Genomic DNA, 16,400 nt, shown 5'->3' with positions numbered 1-16,400 from the left:
AGGACTGTTCCTGGGAGCCCTGGTCTCTCACTGTCCCCCCACAGCCTGGGGCAGGACTGTTCCTGGGAGCCCTGGTCTCTCACTGTCCCCCCAAGGCCTGGGGCAGAACTGTCCCTGGGAGCCCTGGTCTCTCACTGTCCCCCCACAGCCTGGGGCAGGACTGTCCCTGGGAGCCCTGGTCTCTAACTGCCCCCCCCACAGCCTGGGGCAGGACTGTCCCTGGGACCCCTGGTTCTAGCTGTTCCCCATTGCGCAGGGCAGGAGTGTCCATGGGAGCTCCAGTGTTTTAGGAATCCTTACACTGTCTCACCCACATCCCTCTGAAGGAAGAGGCTGAGGTGTCCAGGCCTGGAAGCTGACCTCCCTTCTATAGAGAAAGCACTGCTGTCCTGTCTCACAGCCCTGGCCTCTCCCTGTCCGGGGGCCTCCCTCTGCACCCCCTCTCAGATCACATTCTCTATGAAGCCGACACAGACAGCTGCTTCTCCCCTAACACCACTGGCTGGAGCAGGAAGAGAAGTGAGGACACAGGCAAGCTGCCCGTGGACAGACTGTCCTGGAGATTCAGGATGGACACACACACTGGCTCCATCATCCTAACTTCCTGATGCCAGAAATGACACTCCAAGAGTCCACAGAATCCCACTAATGTCACACAGGGACTAAAGTCTAGGCTGCTAGTAAGTCTCAGTTCAGAGGAATAAATGTAAAAATTCTCCTTATGGTCCTAAGGAGCCCCAGTAATATCTTTGGGAGGAAATGGGGAATGGCTCTGCGTCTCTATCCACGTTCATCCAACACGCTCAGCTCCTGGTCACATCTGACTTCTGCGGCTGCTCATAGGGCGAACCCGGCTCCTCCAGCACCACACTCCATAAGGAACCCACGTGCACTTTGGGAACAGGGCAGCCGTATCAGCAGGACTCAGAACAGGACATTTAAATGGGCAGCAGGCAGCCTGGTACCCGAGCTGCGTGGGCCGCGTGCGTGGCACTGAGACAGCGCGGGAGTGGCTCAGGGGCACTGTTGTGAGCATATCACAGGCCAAGATTAATTTCATTTTGCAGAAGTGCTAATCACCTCCATAAACAGAAGGATGTCAGATCAGGAAAGGGCTAGTACTTTACCATTGCAGGCGCTCCTAGAAAAAGAGGGAGTTGATTGATTTTGCCATCACTCAAGTGTTTTGCCAACATCTAAAACACCGAAAATAAATAATTAGTATGCACACATCACATACAGAACCTTCAGAGCCTAGGACGTAGCATCTTGGTATGACATACATAGAAGCCCAAAGCACATGAAACACGGACAGCCTTAAGCACACAGCAGCCACTCGCTCAAGACAACTTTTCTTAACCAGTATAATGATTTCAGGAATAAATGTGAATATACATGTCTTCTTAGTTGTGTGTGTATATGGGTCCTTATGTGTACTTACATGCACATACATGTGTGTGATGATGTGTATTTATGTGCATAAATGTGCATGTGTGTATTTACAGGTATGTTCCTGTGTATAGGTGCGTGGGTGTTTATTTGCACATAACATATGTTGACGTGTACTTACACGTGTGTGTATATGTACTTATGTGGGTGTGTGTATATATCTGTGCACATTTCTGTGCTGTATGTATATTTATAGGTATGTGCATATACACATTTGTGTCTGCATGTGTTCGTGTGTAAGTGTGGGTGTGTATTATGTGTATTTATGTGTACTTGCATGTGTTTATATTTGTATGCGTTCATGTACCTTCACAGGAATGAGTGTGCATGCATGTGCATGTGTGTTCTGTATGTGTGGATATAAGTATACATCGGAGTTACTTTATAAGCCGCTTCTTAACTCCCCACAGAGCTCAGAGCCCAACCACCCAATCCAACCCTATAGACCCTAATCCTTTTTTTTTTTTTTTAAGATTTTATTTATTTATTCATGAGAGACACAGAGAGAGAGAAGCAGAGACACAGGCAGAGGGAGAAGCAGGCTCCCTGCTCCCTGACGTGGGACTCGATCCCAGGTCTCCAGGATCAGGCCCTGGGCTGAAGGCGGCACTAAACCACTGAGCCACCTGGGCTGCCCTATCGACCCTAATCCTATACAGATATGACTATGCTATATAATTTAGTCCTCAAAGGATCAAACATATTATGTATTAAATTATAACAAGTTATTTACCTAATGGAATAAAGTCTGTAGGTAAACAGGCATGTGCTTAATGCCTCCTGCCAACCATTCACTAAGGAATCTAAGAATTATCTTAAAGGCCCCAATCACTCCACAAAGACTCTCCGCTTTGTTTCCTCCTGTAGGCCAACTCTGTGAAGTCACACTTGAGGCTATATAAGAATTCTTATCCACAGGACACCTGGGTGGGTCAGTGGTTGAGCGTGTGCCTTCGGGCCCAGGGTGTGATCCGGGGGTCCTGGGATCGAGTCCCACGTCAGGCTCCCTCCCTGCATGGAGCCTGCTTTTCCCTCTGCCTGGGTCTCTGCCTCTCTCTCTCTCTGTCTCCCATGAATAAATAAATAAAAATCTTAAAAAAAAAAAAAAAAGAATTCTTAACCAGGATTACACACACACAAAAGCCTCTACACTCTAAAGTGGTAAAAGATATTTTCTATGGCAATTTTTAGTATTCCAGATTTTTAGCTTCAGAATCCCACACCCACTTCACAGATTAAATGCATCTGGGTATACTGTGCATTTACAATAGTAGTTCATGCATATTTCACATGCAAAACAAATGTCAATTTTAAATGTAAAATGTAACCTCTAAATAATTATAGCATATAATATTAATATCTCTTGGCATTTTCCAACGTTGCTCTTTCTATAACTTTAGAAACCAGGTTAATCAATCACTGAATCTCAAAATTAGCCTGAAAACAACACTTAACTCTATAATAAAGTTTTTTTTTCTGCATATACAGCTATCAACATTCTCTGTGTAATAAAAAAAACAATGTTTTGTTTGTTTCCAGATACTCCATAAGCTTACTTACTTCATCGAAGGTGGTATAAAGAGCCGTTGACTTCAGAAAAGGAAAGAAAAGAAACAATGAAAACAAAATGTAAGTAAATGACATTATCCAAAGGAGGAAAGACAATTCTAGTAGATGGCCACAAACATGAAACCTTCTTCTGAAAATAAATGTTCACTTAGCAACGGTCTGGGAAGAATGTCATTGACCTAAAACATCACTAAAGACAAGAAAATATGGTGAATGAGCGCGGGAGCCTGGTCACAGCTGCTCTCACAGGTGCTTCAGCTCAGGGATGCCCATCACCTCACAGGCACGCCCCACCCACGCGGCATTTTGGCTGATGGCACACGAGTGAGCACAACTGGGTGTGCTCTCCCTCAAAGGGCCTGGGTGTCGCATGCTTCCTGGTGTCACAGGTCTCGTCTACAGACACGGGCTCTGGAGCCAGCTGCCTCAACATCCACTCCTGGCTTCCGTGCCTCCCAGCAGCGAGACCCTGAGCACCTGCATATGCAGGTTTCTCTGCAGAATGGGACACGACTGATGCCCACCTCGGAAGGCTGCTGGGAAATTCTGTAAGTTTGTACACACATTATGATGAAATCAGCATTTTGTGGAAGCCAGCTCTCAAGAAAAACCTCTCACACTTGTTAAAGTTTTTTCAATTTAACATTATGAAATTTCTTTCAACATTTATTATGGTATGGGATACTTATAAAGTCTGCATCTTTAGCTCCCAAACCTATAGTACTGACCCTAACATTTTTCCTGAGCTCTTAATATCCAATTTCTACTAAATACTCCCCGTACTTCCTCAAAAGAGCTGAACTTTTCATTATCTTCACACACTGCGTGCACTAACGTCTACCTCGTTTTATGGAATTGGTACACACGTCTTATTCCTCACTCCTCGTACATAAGCTCCTTAAAAGTCACAACGTCTTACTCATCGCGATCTTCCCCTGATCTCAGAGACCTTATGCTGGAAGTATTCAGTCAACGGTAACAGCGTGTGCACAGCCTTCACAGCTTTATAAATACAGCATTTCCATGTGTGCTGCCTTATAAATAAACTGATGCCACATTTATTCTGAATGAGAGCCTGGCCTACAGTTTCAGACATTCTTTGTTAAATTACTTCCCATGTAGAAACGGTCCTGCTATGTGCTTGTGTGGTCAGCCAACGAGTAAGGAAATGTGTCCCCACCGCACAGCCGCAGGTAACGGCCCGCCAGCCAGCGCTCGGGTGAGGGTGCTCTCCACACCACCGCCCACACCGCGCTGGGCACAGCCACGGACAGGCACCGGGCATGGGCACCGGGGACATGGCCGCACACCCCACTCCGCAGGAACCCGAACAGGAACGTGCCTGTCCCGACAGGAATGTACATCAGGCAGAAAAGCACTCGAGGTAAGGTGGATGCGGGAAGAGGAGGTGTTGACCTGGGTTGTTGAGGCTCCCAGGGTCACTAATGTGGCCTGAAGGGGCAAAGCTGGAGAAAGACACACACATGCAGGTCTGGGGTGGGCTGGGTGGCGCCGGAGGAATCTGAAGGGAACGGCCCGCAGGCTGGGCCACCCGAGTCAGGCATGCCCCAGGCAAGGGCGAAGCTCCTGTGGGCCTGGGGGCGGTGAAAATGCTTTAAGCGGATGAGCCCCCAGCAAATGGAGGCGTATTTGTCAGTTTATAAAACAATCCGTGGCCGTGAGGACAGATCAGAGAAGGAAGAGCGTCAGGAGGGACGCCAGGAGAGCGGGCGGGCACGGTGGGACACTGAGTGGACGGAGGGGACCTGGCCCGGGTGGAGGCCACTGCCCAGCGCCTGAGCAGCGAGGAATTGAAGGAATACCAGGGAACACAGTTGTGGAAGAAAAAGTGAGCTCCTTAGAAACCAAGTGGTTTGAGGCCTGGGGAACACCCCCATCGCCTCTGCGCAGGCAGGTGTGAGCCCACCTCGGGGGTGGAAGAGCTGAGTCCGAGGGGGCGGTCCTGGGGACGCACTGCCCTTTCCCGCCACGCATAGCTGTCCTGGCGCTGCTCTGGCCCCATCGCCAGCTCCATGTGCGGGGCTTTCACTTTTGTCAGGCTCCCAGGATTTTCCAGTTGTTCCCATGGGACTAAGATCTCCCAGGGCCAATCCAGGGAGCGCAGGGTTGGGAACAGAATTTTGAGGAACACCTCTGGAAAGGGGCAGAAAGAGGAAGCTGACCTAGTGAAAGGTACGGCGGCCACTGCTGTTGGCCTGGCACAGCCCCCAGGCCTCTTCCCTCCGCTCCTGACAGGTAACTGGGTGCACAGCCCCCCAGAAGCTTCTGCACGCCTTCCGGCCCTGCTGGCCCAGAGGAAGGCGTGTCCTTCAGCAGAGCCACCTCACAGGGCTACAAGGGGACACCGGCGGGAATGGCTACAGAGAGGAAATAAGTGCTCTCTCCCTTTATGACAGCGAGCTTGAAATACTTGGAAATACTACACAACCAGCAAAACAGTCACAAAACGCAAATTATGCCATATAAAATCATTATAATAGGAAGCCACAAAACATGACACTCAAACCTTCCAAAGCAAATTCTTAGCTAAAAAATTCATTTAACAGTAAACAAAAATGAGATATTATAGACTTTAATTAGGCACAGAAACCGTCAACACAGCGGCAACCACCGTCAATCACTAAAGCACGTGTACCTCAGCGGTCAGAAGTCTTTCCGGACACTTGTTAACGGTGGCAAAAACTCTCCTGAGTCCCGTCTCCAGCTGAGTCAGTAACAACATGGCGCAGTCAGCAAACCTGTGAAATGAAAGGAAAATCTCAGGCTTTAAAAGTGAACACTGGCACCAACCCCAAACAACGGAGCTTTATTCCAGATATTACCATGTGTGCACAAAGCCGGGGGGGGGGGGGGGGGGGGGCGGCGGTGACAGTACTCGCTAGCGTGGGAAACAACATGGAATCACAGTCTCCTTAGACTCGGGATTTTTAAATCTATTTTCCACTGTTGTGATGTAAGATGGAACATGCTTAGAAGCTCCAAGGTAGGGCAGCCCCGGTGGTGCAGCAGTTTAGCGCGGCCTACAGCCCAGGGTGTGGTCCTGGAGACCCGGGATCAAGTCCCGCGTCAGGTTCGCCGCATGGGGCCTGCTTCTCCCTCTGCCTGAATCTCTGCCTCTCTCTGTGTGTCTCATAAATAAATGAATGAATGAATGAATGAATGAATGAATGAATAAAATAGAAGCTCCAAGGGAATAAAACATCATCAAAGACCTGCCTAAGTCTTCTCATCACTTGCAAGAAAAGCTCAAATACCAGGATTTCGGTGGATTTTCAGGGTATGAACAAATGTAGACAACAAGACCTGGAGGGAGGGAAAGGCCACGGGCCTTCTGAACAACTCGTGCATCTGCTCTGCTCCCCAGGAAACAGAATCGAATGTACCTCCTTGTTTCAGGGTTCTTTAAGATTTCATTTATTCATTTGGGAGAGAGAATGAGAGCAAACGAGAGAGAGAGAGAGAGAGTGGGGAGAGAGAGAGAGCACAAGCAGGGGCGGAGGGAGAGGATGACGCAGACTCCTCGCTGAGCAGGGAGCCCAATGTCGGACGCAATCCCGGGACCCTAGGATCACGTCCTGAGCCGAAGGCAGATGCTCAACCGCTGAGCCCCCTGGGCGCCCCTGTTTCAGGATTCTTTAAGGTGGGACACACGGTTCTCTCAGAGTAAGAACTCAACAGATACTGAAAAGTTGATTCCCAGCAGTGATTGTCAGGGGCGAGGGCAGCAGCGGGCTGATGCGTAGCACGCAATCCTCCTGAGAGCGAGAGGCCTCCGTGCCGTCGGGAACCCAGGCTTACCTGTGTGATCTGAACCTGATTAATGCAGCTTCCCAGTATGGCAACATGACCTTCGATACGAAAGTGGATTTCTTCACCACCTCTTCTAACACGGAAAGTACCTCAGAAGTGACATCTGCAAAATAACAAGTATTTTTAAGCACAGTCACCCTAATCCGTGGAAGAGCGATGTAAGCAGAGTCAGGTGGGATGCCCACGAGCCGACCCCTGCAGCGGATGACCCAGGGCCCCCGGGGCTGGCGCCCATGCCGTCACACACCCGGCCAGGGCCAGAGTCGGAGGTGAGCACAGCACCCTCCAGGGCAAGGGGACGCACATGACGCCACAGCTGTGAGCACAGGACATCAGGGCTGACCTGCTGACCACATTGACCAAGAGGGGGAAGATACAGAGGAGCGACAGTGACCCCTGGGGCAAACTACGGACTCTGCGTGACGATGCCGCGTCCTTGCTAATGAAGGTGCTTCTGGAGGGGGTGTGGATGAGAGGGAGGCTGTGCCGGTTGGGGCGCGGAATCTCTGCGCCTCTCTCTCCACTGTGTCCATTTTGTTCCAAACTTAAAACTGCTCTAAGAAACAAGGTCTTAAAAAGTATGTATTATTGGCAGTCAGCAGCCAAAGGGTCCATGACACAAAAAGACTAGGGCCTCGGGACCCTACGATCTGGGCTATTCCCACCATGATTTACATCAGAAACTCAGCTCCCACGGCTCTGCTGCTGCAGCGGACAAGGAATGGGCTCGGAGCAAACCTGGTTTGACGTTTGACGGCACTTTCAAAGTGTCGTGTCCCCACCCCCATTAATCTGGTAAATGGCTTTGTCATTAAATAAAAGAGACAGTAGAGGAGACCACCTGTGCCGTGGCGCTTCCGGCATCAGGACCGCGCACAAAGGAGCAGGGAATGCACGTTACACAAAGGTCCGGAGCCAGCCTCCCTCAACGCGCCGGAGGAAGAACTACCCAGACACTAGCAAGTACTCCCGCACCACGACCCCCACCCCAGGGCGCTGCGGGGGACGCAGGTTCCGTGGAGCAAAGCGGAAGAGGCATCTTCTGGCGTCTGGAGCAGCAGCAGTGTGCCTAGGGCGTCCGAGGCCGTCTGCTACTCCCTGACCGTGCACCTCTCCCTACAAGGACACAGTCCGGCACAGGATGCATGTGGTACTTGCCGGGGAAAACGGCCAACTCCTCCAGGCCTGTAAGGGCTACGAGAGGTCGGCGCGTCAGCACAGCCTCCGTTCGCTGCAAGTACCTCTCCAGCAGCTGGCCCAGTCCCGCCGTCAACAGTATCATCACTGAACAGTATCTAGTGCAAAACGCGCAGGATCTGTTAGGGAAATGAACTGACATACAGATAAAAAGGTCTGCCTTCCAGAAAACAAGTTTAAGATAAGAGGTTACACCAGCAGTGAACTGCAGGAGGGCCCCGCTGTGGCCCTGAGCTGCACAAGGGCTGGGCACTCGCCAGTGCGGGTCACAGAGTCCCCCACTCCCCGCCCCCCAGCACCTCCATGAGGCTCAGCCTCATGGCTGCCTCTGCGTGGAAGTCAGTGGTGATGGACCCCATCACCACTCCAGTTGTTCATCAACCTCAGTCTGATCTTCACATTCTTGCCTCAAACTCTCTCATCTTTCCCCAAACACGCTTTTCCCCAATAGAAAATTCAAGATAAAACAAACTCTTAAGTAGGTCGAAGAGAGAATTACTTTCCCCATAACGTACTTTGGGGGGATTTCATGAGGGGACGCGAAGCCATGCCATAGGATGTTCCGCAGGTTCAGGCCACAGGGGGATCCGATGAAGACTTTGAGCACGTCCATCTGACCAGGTCAAGAACAGGGTACTGAACAGTGAAATCATCACCGACGGGCAGATAACTGATAGAGTAGCGCGAAAACGTCTGTGTTCCTCTTCGACGCCCTGCCTGGCACACGGCACTTGCGGTAACAGCACTCAAGCGACCTTTGCTGGGCACATTGTGTGTCAGACGCAGCTTGTGTGTGTCTCACACCCACTATCCTCAGGACCAGCCCCAGGGGCACTACACCCGCCCCGCTCTGCAGAGCAGCGTCCAAGCACGGAGAGCTGCAAGCTGGCCTCAGGGCCCCGACCTACCAACGGGGATGTGCATGCCGGCTCCACTGCCTTCATCCTGCCTGCGAACCTGCTCCCCAGGTGGGCAGAGGTGAGGGGAGGGCAGCGTGCCTGCGTGGGCAGACCCGGAAGGTGGCCCCAAGTGGCAGGCCCGTGGCCCACTGACGCCCCAGCCCAACGGGCGAGCACCCCTGGAAACTCCCAGACTCCGCTATGAAGGAAAGACGCCCAGTATGGGATCCTACTCATCAGACGGCAAGAGCCGTGCACGATCTCTGGGTTCGGGGCCACACTTTGGAACAGATACAGGAAAAATGGAAGATAGCAGAAACTAAAGAAACTCGAAACCAAGTCACACGATGAGAACAGTGAGTCTCCAGAAGGCGCAGGGAAGGGACGGGAGCAGTGTTCAGATGCCTGAAGGACTCTCGCTGAGCAGAGGAAACAGATGCATTCTGAATTTCTCCCAAAGGGCAGGACAAGCCATAGCGGAAGCTACAGAGAGGGGTCTCAACCGAGCATCAGAACCCTCGGCAACTCCAGAAACTCTTCACGCTCACACCAATTTTTAAGACTTGAAGAGTAATTATCTAGTATTGGTAGTCATAATAATACTCTTTTAATTACATTTATTCTCATTTACTACTTTTATTCCCGTTCATACCGTGTGAGCAATCAGAAGTACACAGGCCGATGAGCTAGGAGAATTATCGGGGGCTGCAAGTCGGCAAAAGGCTAAGAGCAGCCAGGCGGACGGCACAGAGCAGCTCCAAACAACGGGAATTCTGGGCCTGATCTCTCTCCGTGTTCTCCACTACGGAAGGGACCTTGAAGCTGACCACGAACCAGATTCAGGCACTAAAGAGACTTCTTATCCAAGAACAAGGAGTCTAGCTGGTAACATATTACACGAGCATCGTAAACACCCCCCGGCTCAGCGAGCTCCGCCGGAGGCAGGGCGCTACCCTGGCTTCCTTCTGCACCTTGACCCCTCTCACCCGATGCCCAAGGGTTGTTCATTAGTCTTAAACAACCTTGGTCACGTGGCCTGTAGAAGAGGTTGGAAAAGTACACAGCTCTGCATGTTTTTAAACTGACATCTAATTTTCTCCGCCGTTAAGTCTGAACACTTGCACAAGGGCATAAATTCCCACATTTTAAAAAAATTGAGATTTTATGATAAAACTATAATATCACTCCCTAAATGGTTAAAGTTTTATTCTAGAATAAGTTGTTATCATTATAATTACTAATGTGTAATTCCTGAAAGCACTAGAGCTCCAATGGTCCATCTGGCATCCCCAGAGCACGCGGCGGCAGCGCAGAGGCCACGCCACCACGTTCACTCAATGTAGGGAAGGCCTGTCTCGTGGCTGGAAAAGCGGCAATTCTGAAAGGAGAATGTGCCTGAGTTACAGCTACAGTTAGTTCTTCCTAATGCCAAACCCGTGTTGGAGGAACGAAAGCCTAGCTGTGTTGTGTCCATCAGCTTCAGAGGGACGAGCTTACCACATGCCGTCCAAAGACCTCAGCAAGCTCCTCGGATGCGAGAAGATCTCTCAAAAGAAAGGGGCATTCCTTCCCATTCAGTAAAAATACCTAAAATTCAAACAAGGATTGTATCAGAGTTGATGACGATGAGCCCAACAATATGAAGAAAAAACTCACCCATAAAGCCACTGTTTGTACAAATAAGGGAGAACAGCACTGGAGACACCAGAGTTTTGATCTCATAATCGTTCACAAAGAAAAATATTAAACATCTGTGCCAAATGAATACATTTCACAGGGAAACGATAACTAAAAATCAAGAAATCTGGGTACAGCTGTAGCAGCGTTATGTTCATTCAGACGCTTTAATAAAGCAACAAAGGAAGACTTCGCACACTTACATCACCCAGAGCCCGTTCCAGACACGCAGTCAGCTTCATCAAGCCGAGAGGAAGAGCCGGAGCCCCAGGGGTTTCCAGAGCATCAATCAGTTCAGGAAATAACTGTGGGGAATAAGACACACCGTAGAATGTGTGCTCAGCAAGAAATATCTCCCAGAGTAGCAGTACTCTTGATGAAATTCAAACTTCTAAAGACTTCAACCAGCATATTTTCATGACTTTTTGGTATAGGTAAACAATTTCTATATAAATATACAGTTGACCCCTGAACACGGGTTTGAACTCCACAGGTCGGCTTATATGTGAATTTTTTCTGTAAATAGAGTACAGTATCGTATTTTTCTCTTCCTTATGATTTTCTTAATGACTTTTCTCTAACTTTATCGTCAAAATATAGTATATAAAACATCAGACATACAAAACACACGTTAATGGACTGCCTACGTTAGGCTTGTGGTCAAGACTAGGCTCTTAGCCGTTCAGCTCTGCAGGAGTCAAAACTTACATGCAGATTTCTGACTGCAAGGGGGTGGGCATCCTTAACCCCCGTGTGGTTCAAAACTCAACTCTAACAGTACATATAGAATTTTAAAAATGTTTAATATCTAAGGAATTTTGAAAGTTTTTTCTTCCTTTAAAATTTTTTTCATTAGATTTATTGAAAGCAATAAATCTGACATAACCATATATATTTTGACCTAAATATTTTGTCAAATATCTTGACCTAAATCTTGTTTCCAATTTTGATTAGCTCGTAGAAGTAGATAAGTGTGAGGCAGTCCTGAGAGCCATTACAAGGGGAGAAGCGATGACCCTTCTTCTCCATGTCAGGAAATTCAAAGTATTTTAGAGTTAGAGCGTGTATGGTTACTGCTCTATTGTGGTCATTAAATGCGCCAAGTGCACCGACCGACCAACCAGCTTAGGTGGCCTCACGCTGCTACTCCTCCCCGGTCCCCATTTGCCCTCCACAAGCCAAGCTCCCCACCTCATTTCCTCGTCCCACCATCTCAAGAACACCTTTCTGTCTGTCCATAACGTCTCTGCTTTTCTCTGGAGCAGCACGTTCTCATCTGTCCCCGAGCCAGTGCCCACACACCTAGCTACCTCCCCAACCTCCAGTTTGGACAGTGCAGCAAAAACCTTCCTTTGCTCCAAGATTGTTTCCCAGCTCAGGCCATGGAGGCTGCGTAACAGTCCGTTTCCCTCGCAACCTGAGCCATTTCACAGGTGGAGGCCTTAGTGGATGGAGGAGACCCTTTAAGATTAGCAGGTACTGAGGGCCTCAAAGCGGACTTTGCAGGGTCTTTTATTTCTAAAGGTTGTTCACAAGCCAAACCTCTGGAAAAGCTGTCCACTGCAGCCACGGCATGTATCGAATTTCAAACTGCCCCTTGGTCAGAGATAACAAGTGTGAGTGGACAGCCGCACACACGGGGCCCAGCAGCATCACGCTTCCCCGGTAATCCAGACTCTGCGCTTCAGGGGTAAGAGGACAAGTGTTAGTGCCATAGCTCCCTATCATGGGATGAAAATGCCTAAAGCATCAAAGAAAAAGTACTTTAATTATGAAGTTTCCACAAAATCAACAACAGGTTTATTGTTGAAATTACAGTAAAGATATTGTTGGATACTCAGATATTGTTGGAAGTAAATTACATGGTGCTTATCTGATGATAAAGAAAAAATATACACGTCAGTAGGGTTTGGAAAATCCAAAAAGGTTAATCAAGAGAAAATGTTTTCTTTACTTGTTCATTAGTTTATACAAACTCAGGTTTATACTGTATATGTATTTTAACCTGATTCTTTATACTTGATATTGTTAGACGGTAAGATTTCAATGACAATTATTTTAAAACATTTGAATTTTAATTTTCTGATAAATTTGAAACTGAACATTCACACAGTTCACACCCAAAACATATGCAAATGTGAAGGTCTCCCTTGGCCATCCAGTTCTCTTTCCTATAGCAACTGCTGTTATCAATTCCTCGGGCATATTTAGAAATATTCATGTGCATACAAGTAAATACAATTACATATGCTGTTCCAATTTTTTCACTTAGCCACGTGGCTCTGAGAGATGGGCTCATTCTTTCCCACAACCACATGACGTTCATATTTACTCTACCGTTCCCCTACTGCTGTATATTTTGCTGTTTCCAATGTTTTGGGCTTTTTTTTTTTTTTTTCATTTTTGCCTACAAAATGGCACCAAGAGTAGCATTACCCAAACGCTCTTTCATTTCACACCTCTAAGTGTGCCAGTCTCATAAATCCCTGGGATGAAATCGCTGGGCCAGACCACATTCGTCTGTAACTTTTATAACTATTACTAAATTTCTCAATCCACATCCCTGCTCTAAAAAATGTACAATAATGCCTGGAATATTTACAACAGCTGTACAGTATATTAGTGGTCATTTCCTACCCTGAATTCATTGGATTCCTACTTTCTTCTGTCTCCCACCTGGACTGCCAGCCTAGAGCAAGAGTGAGACGGAGCCACCTGCAGCCCTCCTACACATGGCTTCCCCGGCCTCAGTCCCTCCCTTGTCACCTGATCCTCCTCCTCTTCTGAGCTAGGTCTGTATTACAACAACCTAGAACTAAGAGAAGCAATGGTCAGAAAGGAAAATTTTAGTCAAAATATTTTATTTATTTTTAAAAATTGTATTTATTTATTCATGAGAGACACACAGAGAGAGAGGCAGAGACACAGGCAGAGGGAGAAGCAAGCTCCATGCCGGAGCCCGATGTGGGACTCGATCCCAGGACCCCAGGATCACGCCCTGGGCCAAAGGCAGACGCTCAACCGCTGAGCCAGCCAGGTTCCCTCAGTCAAGACACATTTTAAACGGAACAGGCAGACAGATGCTTGGGGTGCAGAGAACATACAGACCTGATTCTGTATAAACCACACAGGCTGTGATTGTCTGCCAGCATACTTCACCCCTCTGAGTCACAATGCTGTTGATATCACAACTTTCTTTGACTTCAAACCCGAGTTTACAGATCATATCATAGACAGAGGGAGAAAGACAAGTGGTAATTGGATCCTCTATCAGCATCTGAAATATAAAACATAGAAGACACTATTTAAAAGAAATAAAAACAGAGGGGTATCAATTATATATTCAAGTCATAAGAAAGTCCTGTTTCATCTTTAGGACAGAATATACTCGGGTATAGCTACTGCTAACACACTTCCTAACTACCATGAGAGCTGTGTTCAAAATACTGTGATTAAATATTAATTACAGATAGTTTACAGAAACTTTTTCAAATAAATGTTAAAGATGTGAAATTATTAATAAGATCTGTTAGGAGTTTACAGAAGCTTGGCACGTCTTACAGATAGTGCATCGTTCCTTCCAGTGTTCCTGTACTGTCTCAAAGCTATCAAAATGAGTTATTTTTTTAAATGTGGAATGGAAAAGCAGAAAATCAAGCATCATGAACTAAAATGTCAATAAAAAGCATACTTCTGATTCTTTATGTGGTGTCAGAAGTGCCACACTGCTTCCATGTGAAGGATTCAATAATACCCAAATCCTCAGAATTATCCCCACATCACACTAACATCATCTTATAAACCTGCAAAGGAGTCACTCTCTGGGACTAAACTTATGGGGTCTTCATCTGATCAAGTCAAGGGGAGTCTGCTTTAACATTACGGATTAAGCCCCAGCAGTTCCTATTTTGGAAGCTGGCCACTTAGAGTTTTTGCACCCCACTCAGTATCTCCGTGCCACCATCCACTCCTCCCATCCCCTAGAAGCCTCACTCCTCACTCAGCCCTGCTGTCAACCCTTCTTCCACAGACCCAAGCAATGCAGGTATTGCCCCAGAAACGTGCACCGAATAACCAGTGATGCTGTGACCCTACAACCCCACGCTGCAGCCTGGCCTTCCTCCCCACCTTCTGTTCCTCGAGCTCCTCCCTGGCAGCAGCAGAGCCTCCAAGCACAGTAGCTGAGTCCAGGCCACAGTTTTCCCAGCAGCTGCAGGCCCCGCGTCCTCCCCACCAGCTGTCCAGTGCCTGCCCTTCAAACGTCTGCCTCCCAGAAATGCCAGGCCCAGCCACATAGCCACCTCCTCCTTAGAGATCCAGGTTCCAACAACACGGGACCTGGTTCTCAGTCCTACAGCTAGGGTCCGCTTCCTGCAGCAGCCCCTCCACATTACCTGTACACGCTGCTCCTTATTCTCTTGTAACAATTCTCTCCCTTTAGAAACTAGTGTGGTTTGTCCTCCAAGGGATACAGAAACATAACCCCAAAGGGCTACTTTGATAATAAAAAGGGACTCCTTGCATTTTTAAAAAGCATTGAACTCTAAAGCAAGGAGCTGTGGTTCTGGAGGGACAGGTGGCAGGCAGATCTCTTTCTGCACAAAAGCCCATCTATTCTACTACTGCAGCCCCTGGATATGGCAACAGAGGCTTCAAGAAATGTCTTTTTTTTTTTTTTTTTTTTGGTTGTGTTTGCCCCACCGATAGAGTTGCTGCTCAGCCTTCACCAAACTGGGAGATCCTGGGGCACCAAGGTCAGGTCCCCCGGGGACACCACGAGCCCCTGGCACACAGAAATCCTAGATAAGCTGCAGCGCTGCCACTGGTGTATTTCCTGCATCCTCCGTCTGGGAGCCAGGAACCCGCCAGCCTGCCCGTGTACACCTGCCCCCCCCCCCCGTGTGCACCTGCGCACCTCCGTGTGCACCCGCCCCCCCGTGTGCACCCGCCCCCCCGTGTGCACCTGCGCGTCCCCCTGTGCACCCGCCCCCCGTGTGCACCTGCGCGTCCCCCCGTGTGACCCGCCCCCCCGTGTGCACCCGACCGACCCCCCCGTGTGCACCTGCGCGCCCCCGTGTGCACCCGCCCCCCCGTGTGCCCCTGCGCCCGCCCTCACCTTTCCTCCTCCGTGCGTCAGTGTCCCGTCCGGGACCGCGCGCGGTGCTGCTAGTGACCTGCGCGGAGGCGCCGCCCTCTGGGCCCTTCCCTGACCGGGGCACCCCCTGCTTCCAGGGCCCGTCCGCCGAGCCTCCGCGTTAGCTGCCAGGGGGCAGCACGGAGAGGGCTTGAAGGCTCCGACGCAGAGCGGCCCAGGGCTTCCGTTCGACCGCGTGAGGGCAGAAAGGAGATGGAACGAGAGGCAACCCCGTCTCGTCCGACCTACGGCCCGAGCCCGTGATGTGGTTTTGCTCCCCAAGTGGCCTAGAAACGTCCCTCTTCCCGCGCGGGGGTCACGACCACGGAGCTTCAGCCCGCTCAGTGCACGACGCAGGGGACCCGCCCCCCGGAGCACGAGGACACGGAGCCCCGCGCCTCAGTCCGCACGCCCACGCCGGACGCTCGTCCTCGGGGGGCGGGGAACAGCGCCGCAGGCGCGATCCGGGGGCAGCCTCGGGGCAGGACCGGCTTCTGCGCAGCCGCAGACCCGCGCCTGCCGGACCACCCGCTTCCGCGGCGGCGCGGGCGCTGCGTCTCCTCCAGCCGGTGTCGCGCCGGCCGCGCTCGGGCGCAGCCCCGACCCCCGCCGCCCGCCGCCGTCACTTCCGGTTCCTGGCGGCC

At 49.8% G+C, this 16,400-nt stretch overlaps 1 protein-coding gene across 6 annotated transcripts in view; it reads right to left on the bottom strand.

Moving 5' to 3' along the window:
- Positions 1-16,380, bottom strand: part of ERMARD (ER membrane associated RNA degradation) — a 28,447-nt gene extending 12,067 nt beyond the window's left edge. For 2 of the 6 annotated variants that reach the window (XM_026005841.2, XM_026005842.2), the window contains exons 1-11: positions 15,739-16,364; positions 13,731-13,899; positions 12,165-12,304; positions 10,826-10,927; positions 10,443-10,532; positions 8,562-8,659; positions 8,008-8,144; positions 6,838-6,952; positions 5,675-5,777; positions 3,010-3,039; positions 1,128-1,196 (exon numbers count right to left, since the gene is read on the bottom strand). In XM_026005841.2, coding sequence (XP_025861626.2) covers positions 1,128-1,196; positions 3,010-3,039; positions 5,675-5,777; positions 6,838-6,952; positions 8,008-8,144; positions 8,562-8,659; positions 10,443-10,532; positions 10,826-10,927; positions 12,165-12,304; positions 13,731-13,899 — 1,053 coding nt within the window. In that variant the 5' untranslated portion in view covers positions 15,739-16,364. Of the gene's footprint in view, positions 1-1,127; positions 1,197-3,009; positions 3,040-5,674; positions 5,778-6,837; positions 6,953-8,007; positions 8,145-8,561; positions 8,660-10,442; positions 10,533-10,825; positions 10,928-12,164; positions 12,305-13,730; positions 13,900-15,738 lie in introns of all 6 variants that reach the window. The other 4 variants (XM_072739464.1, XM_026005843.2, XM_072739476.1 and 1 more) reach the window with 4 other exon arrangements.
- Positions 16,381-16,400: the final 20 nt, after the last annotated feature.

The sequence above is a fragment of the Vulpes vulpes genome, chromosome 1 (genome assembly GCF_048418805.1).
Source record: "Vulpes vulpes isolate BD-2025 chromosome 1, VulVul3, whole genome shotgun sequence".
NCBI classification, from domain to species: domain Eukaryota; kingdom Metazoa; phylum Chordata; class Mammalia; order Carnivora; family Canidae; genus Vulpes; species Vulpes vulpes.
Note: the sequence above shows the minus strand (reverse complement) of the source record. Positions and strands in the feature narration are given on the sequence as shown.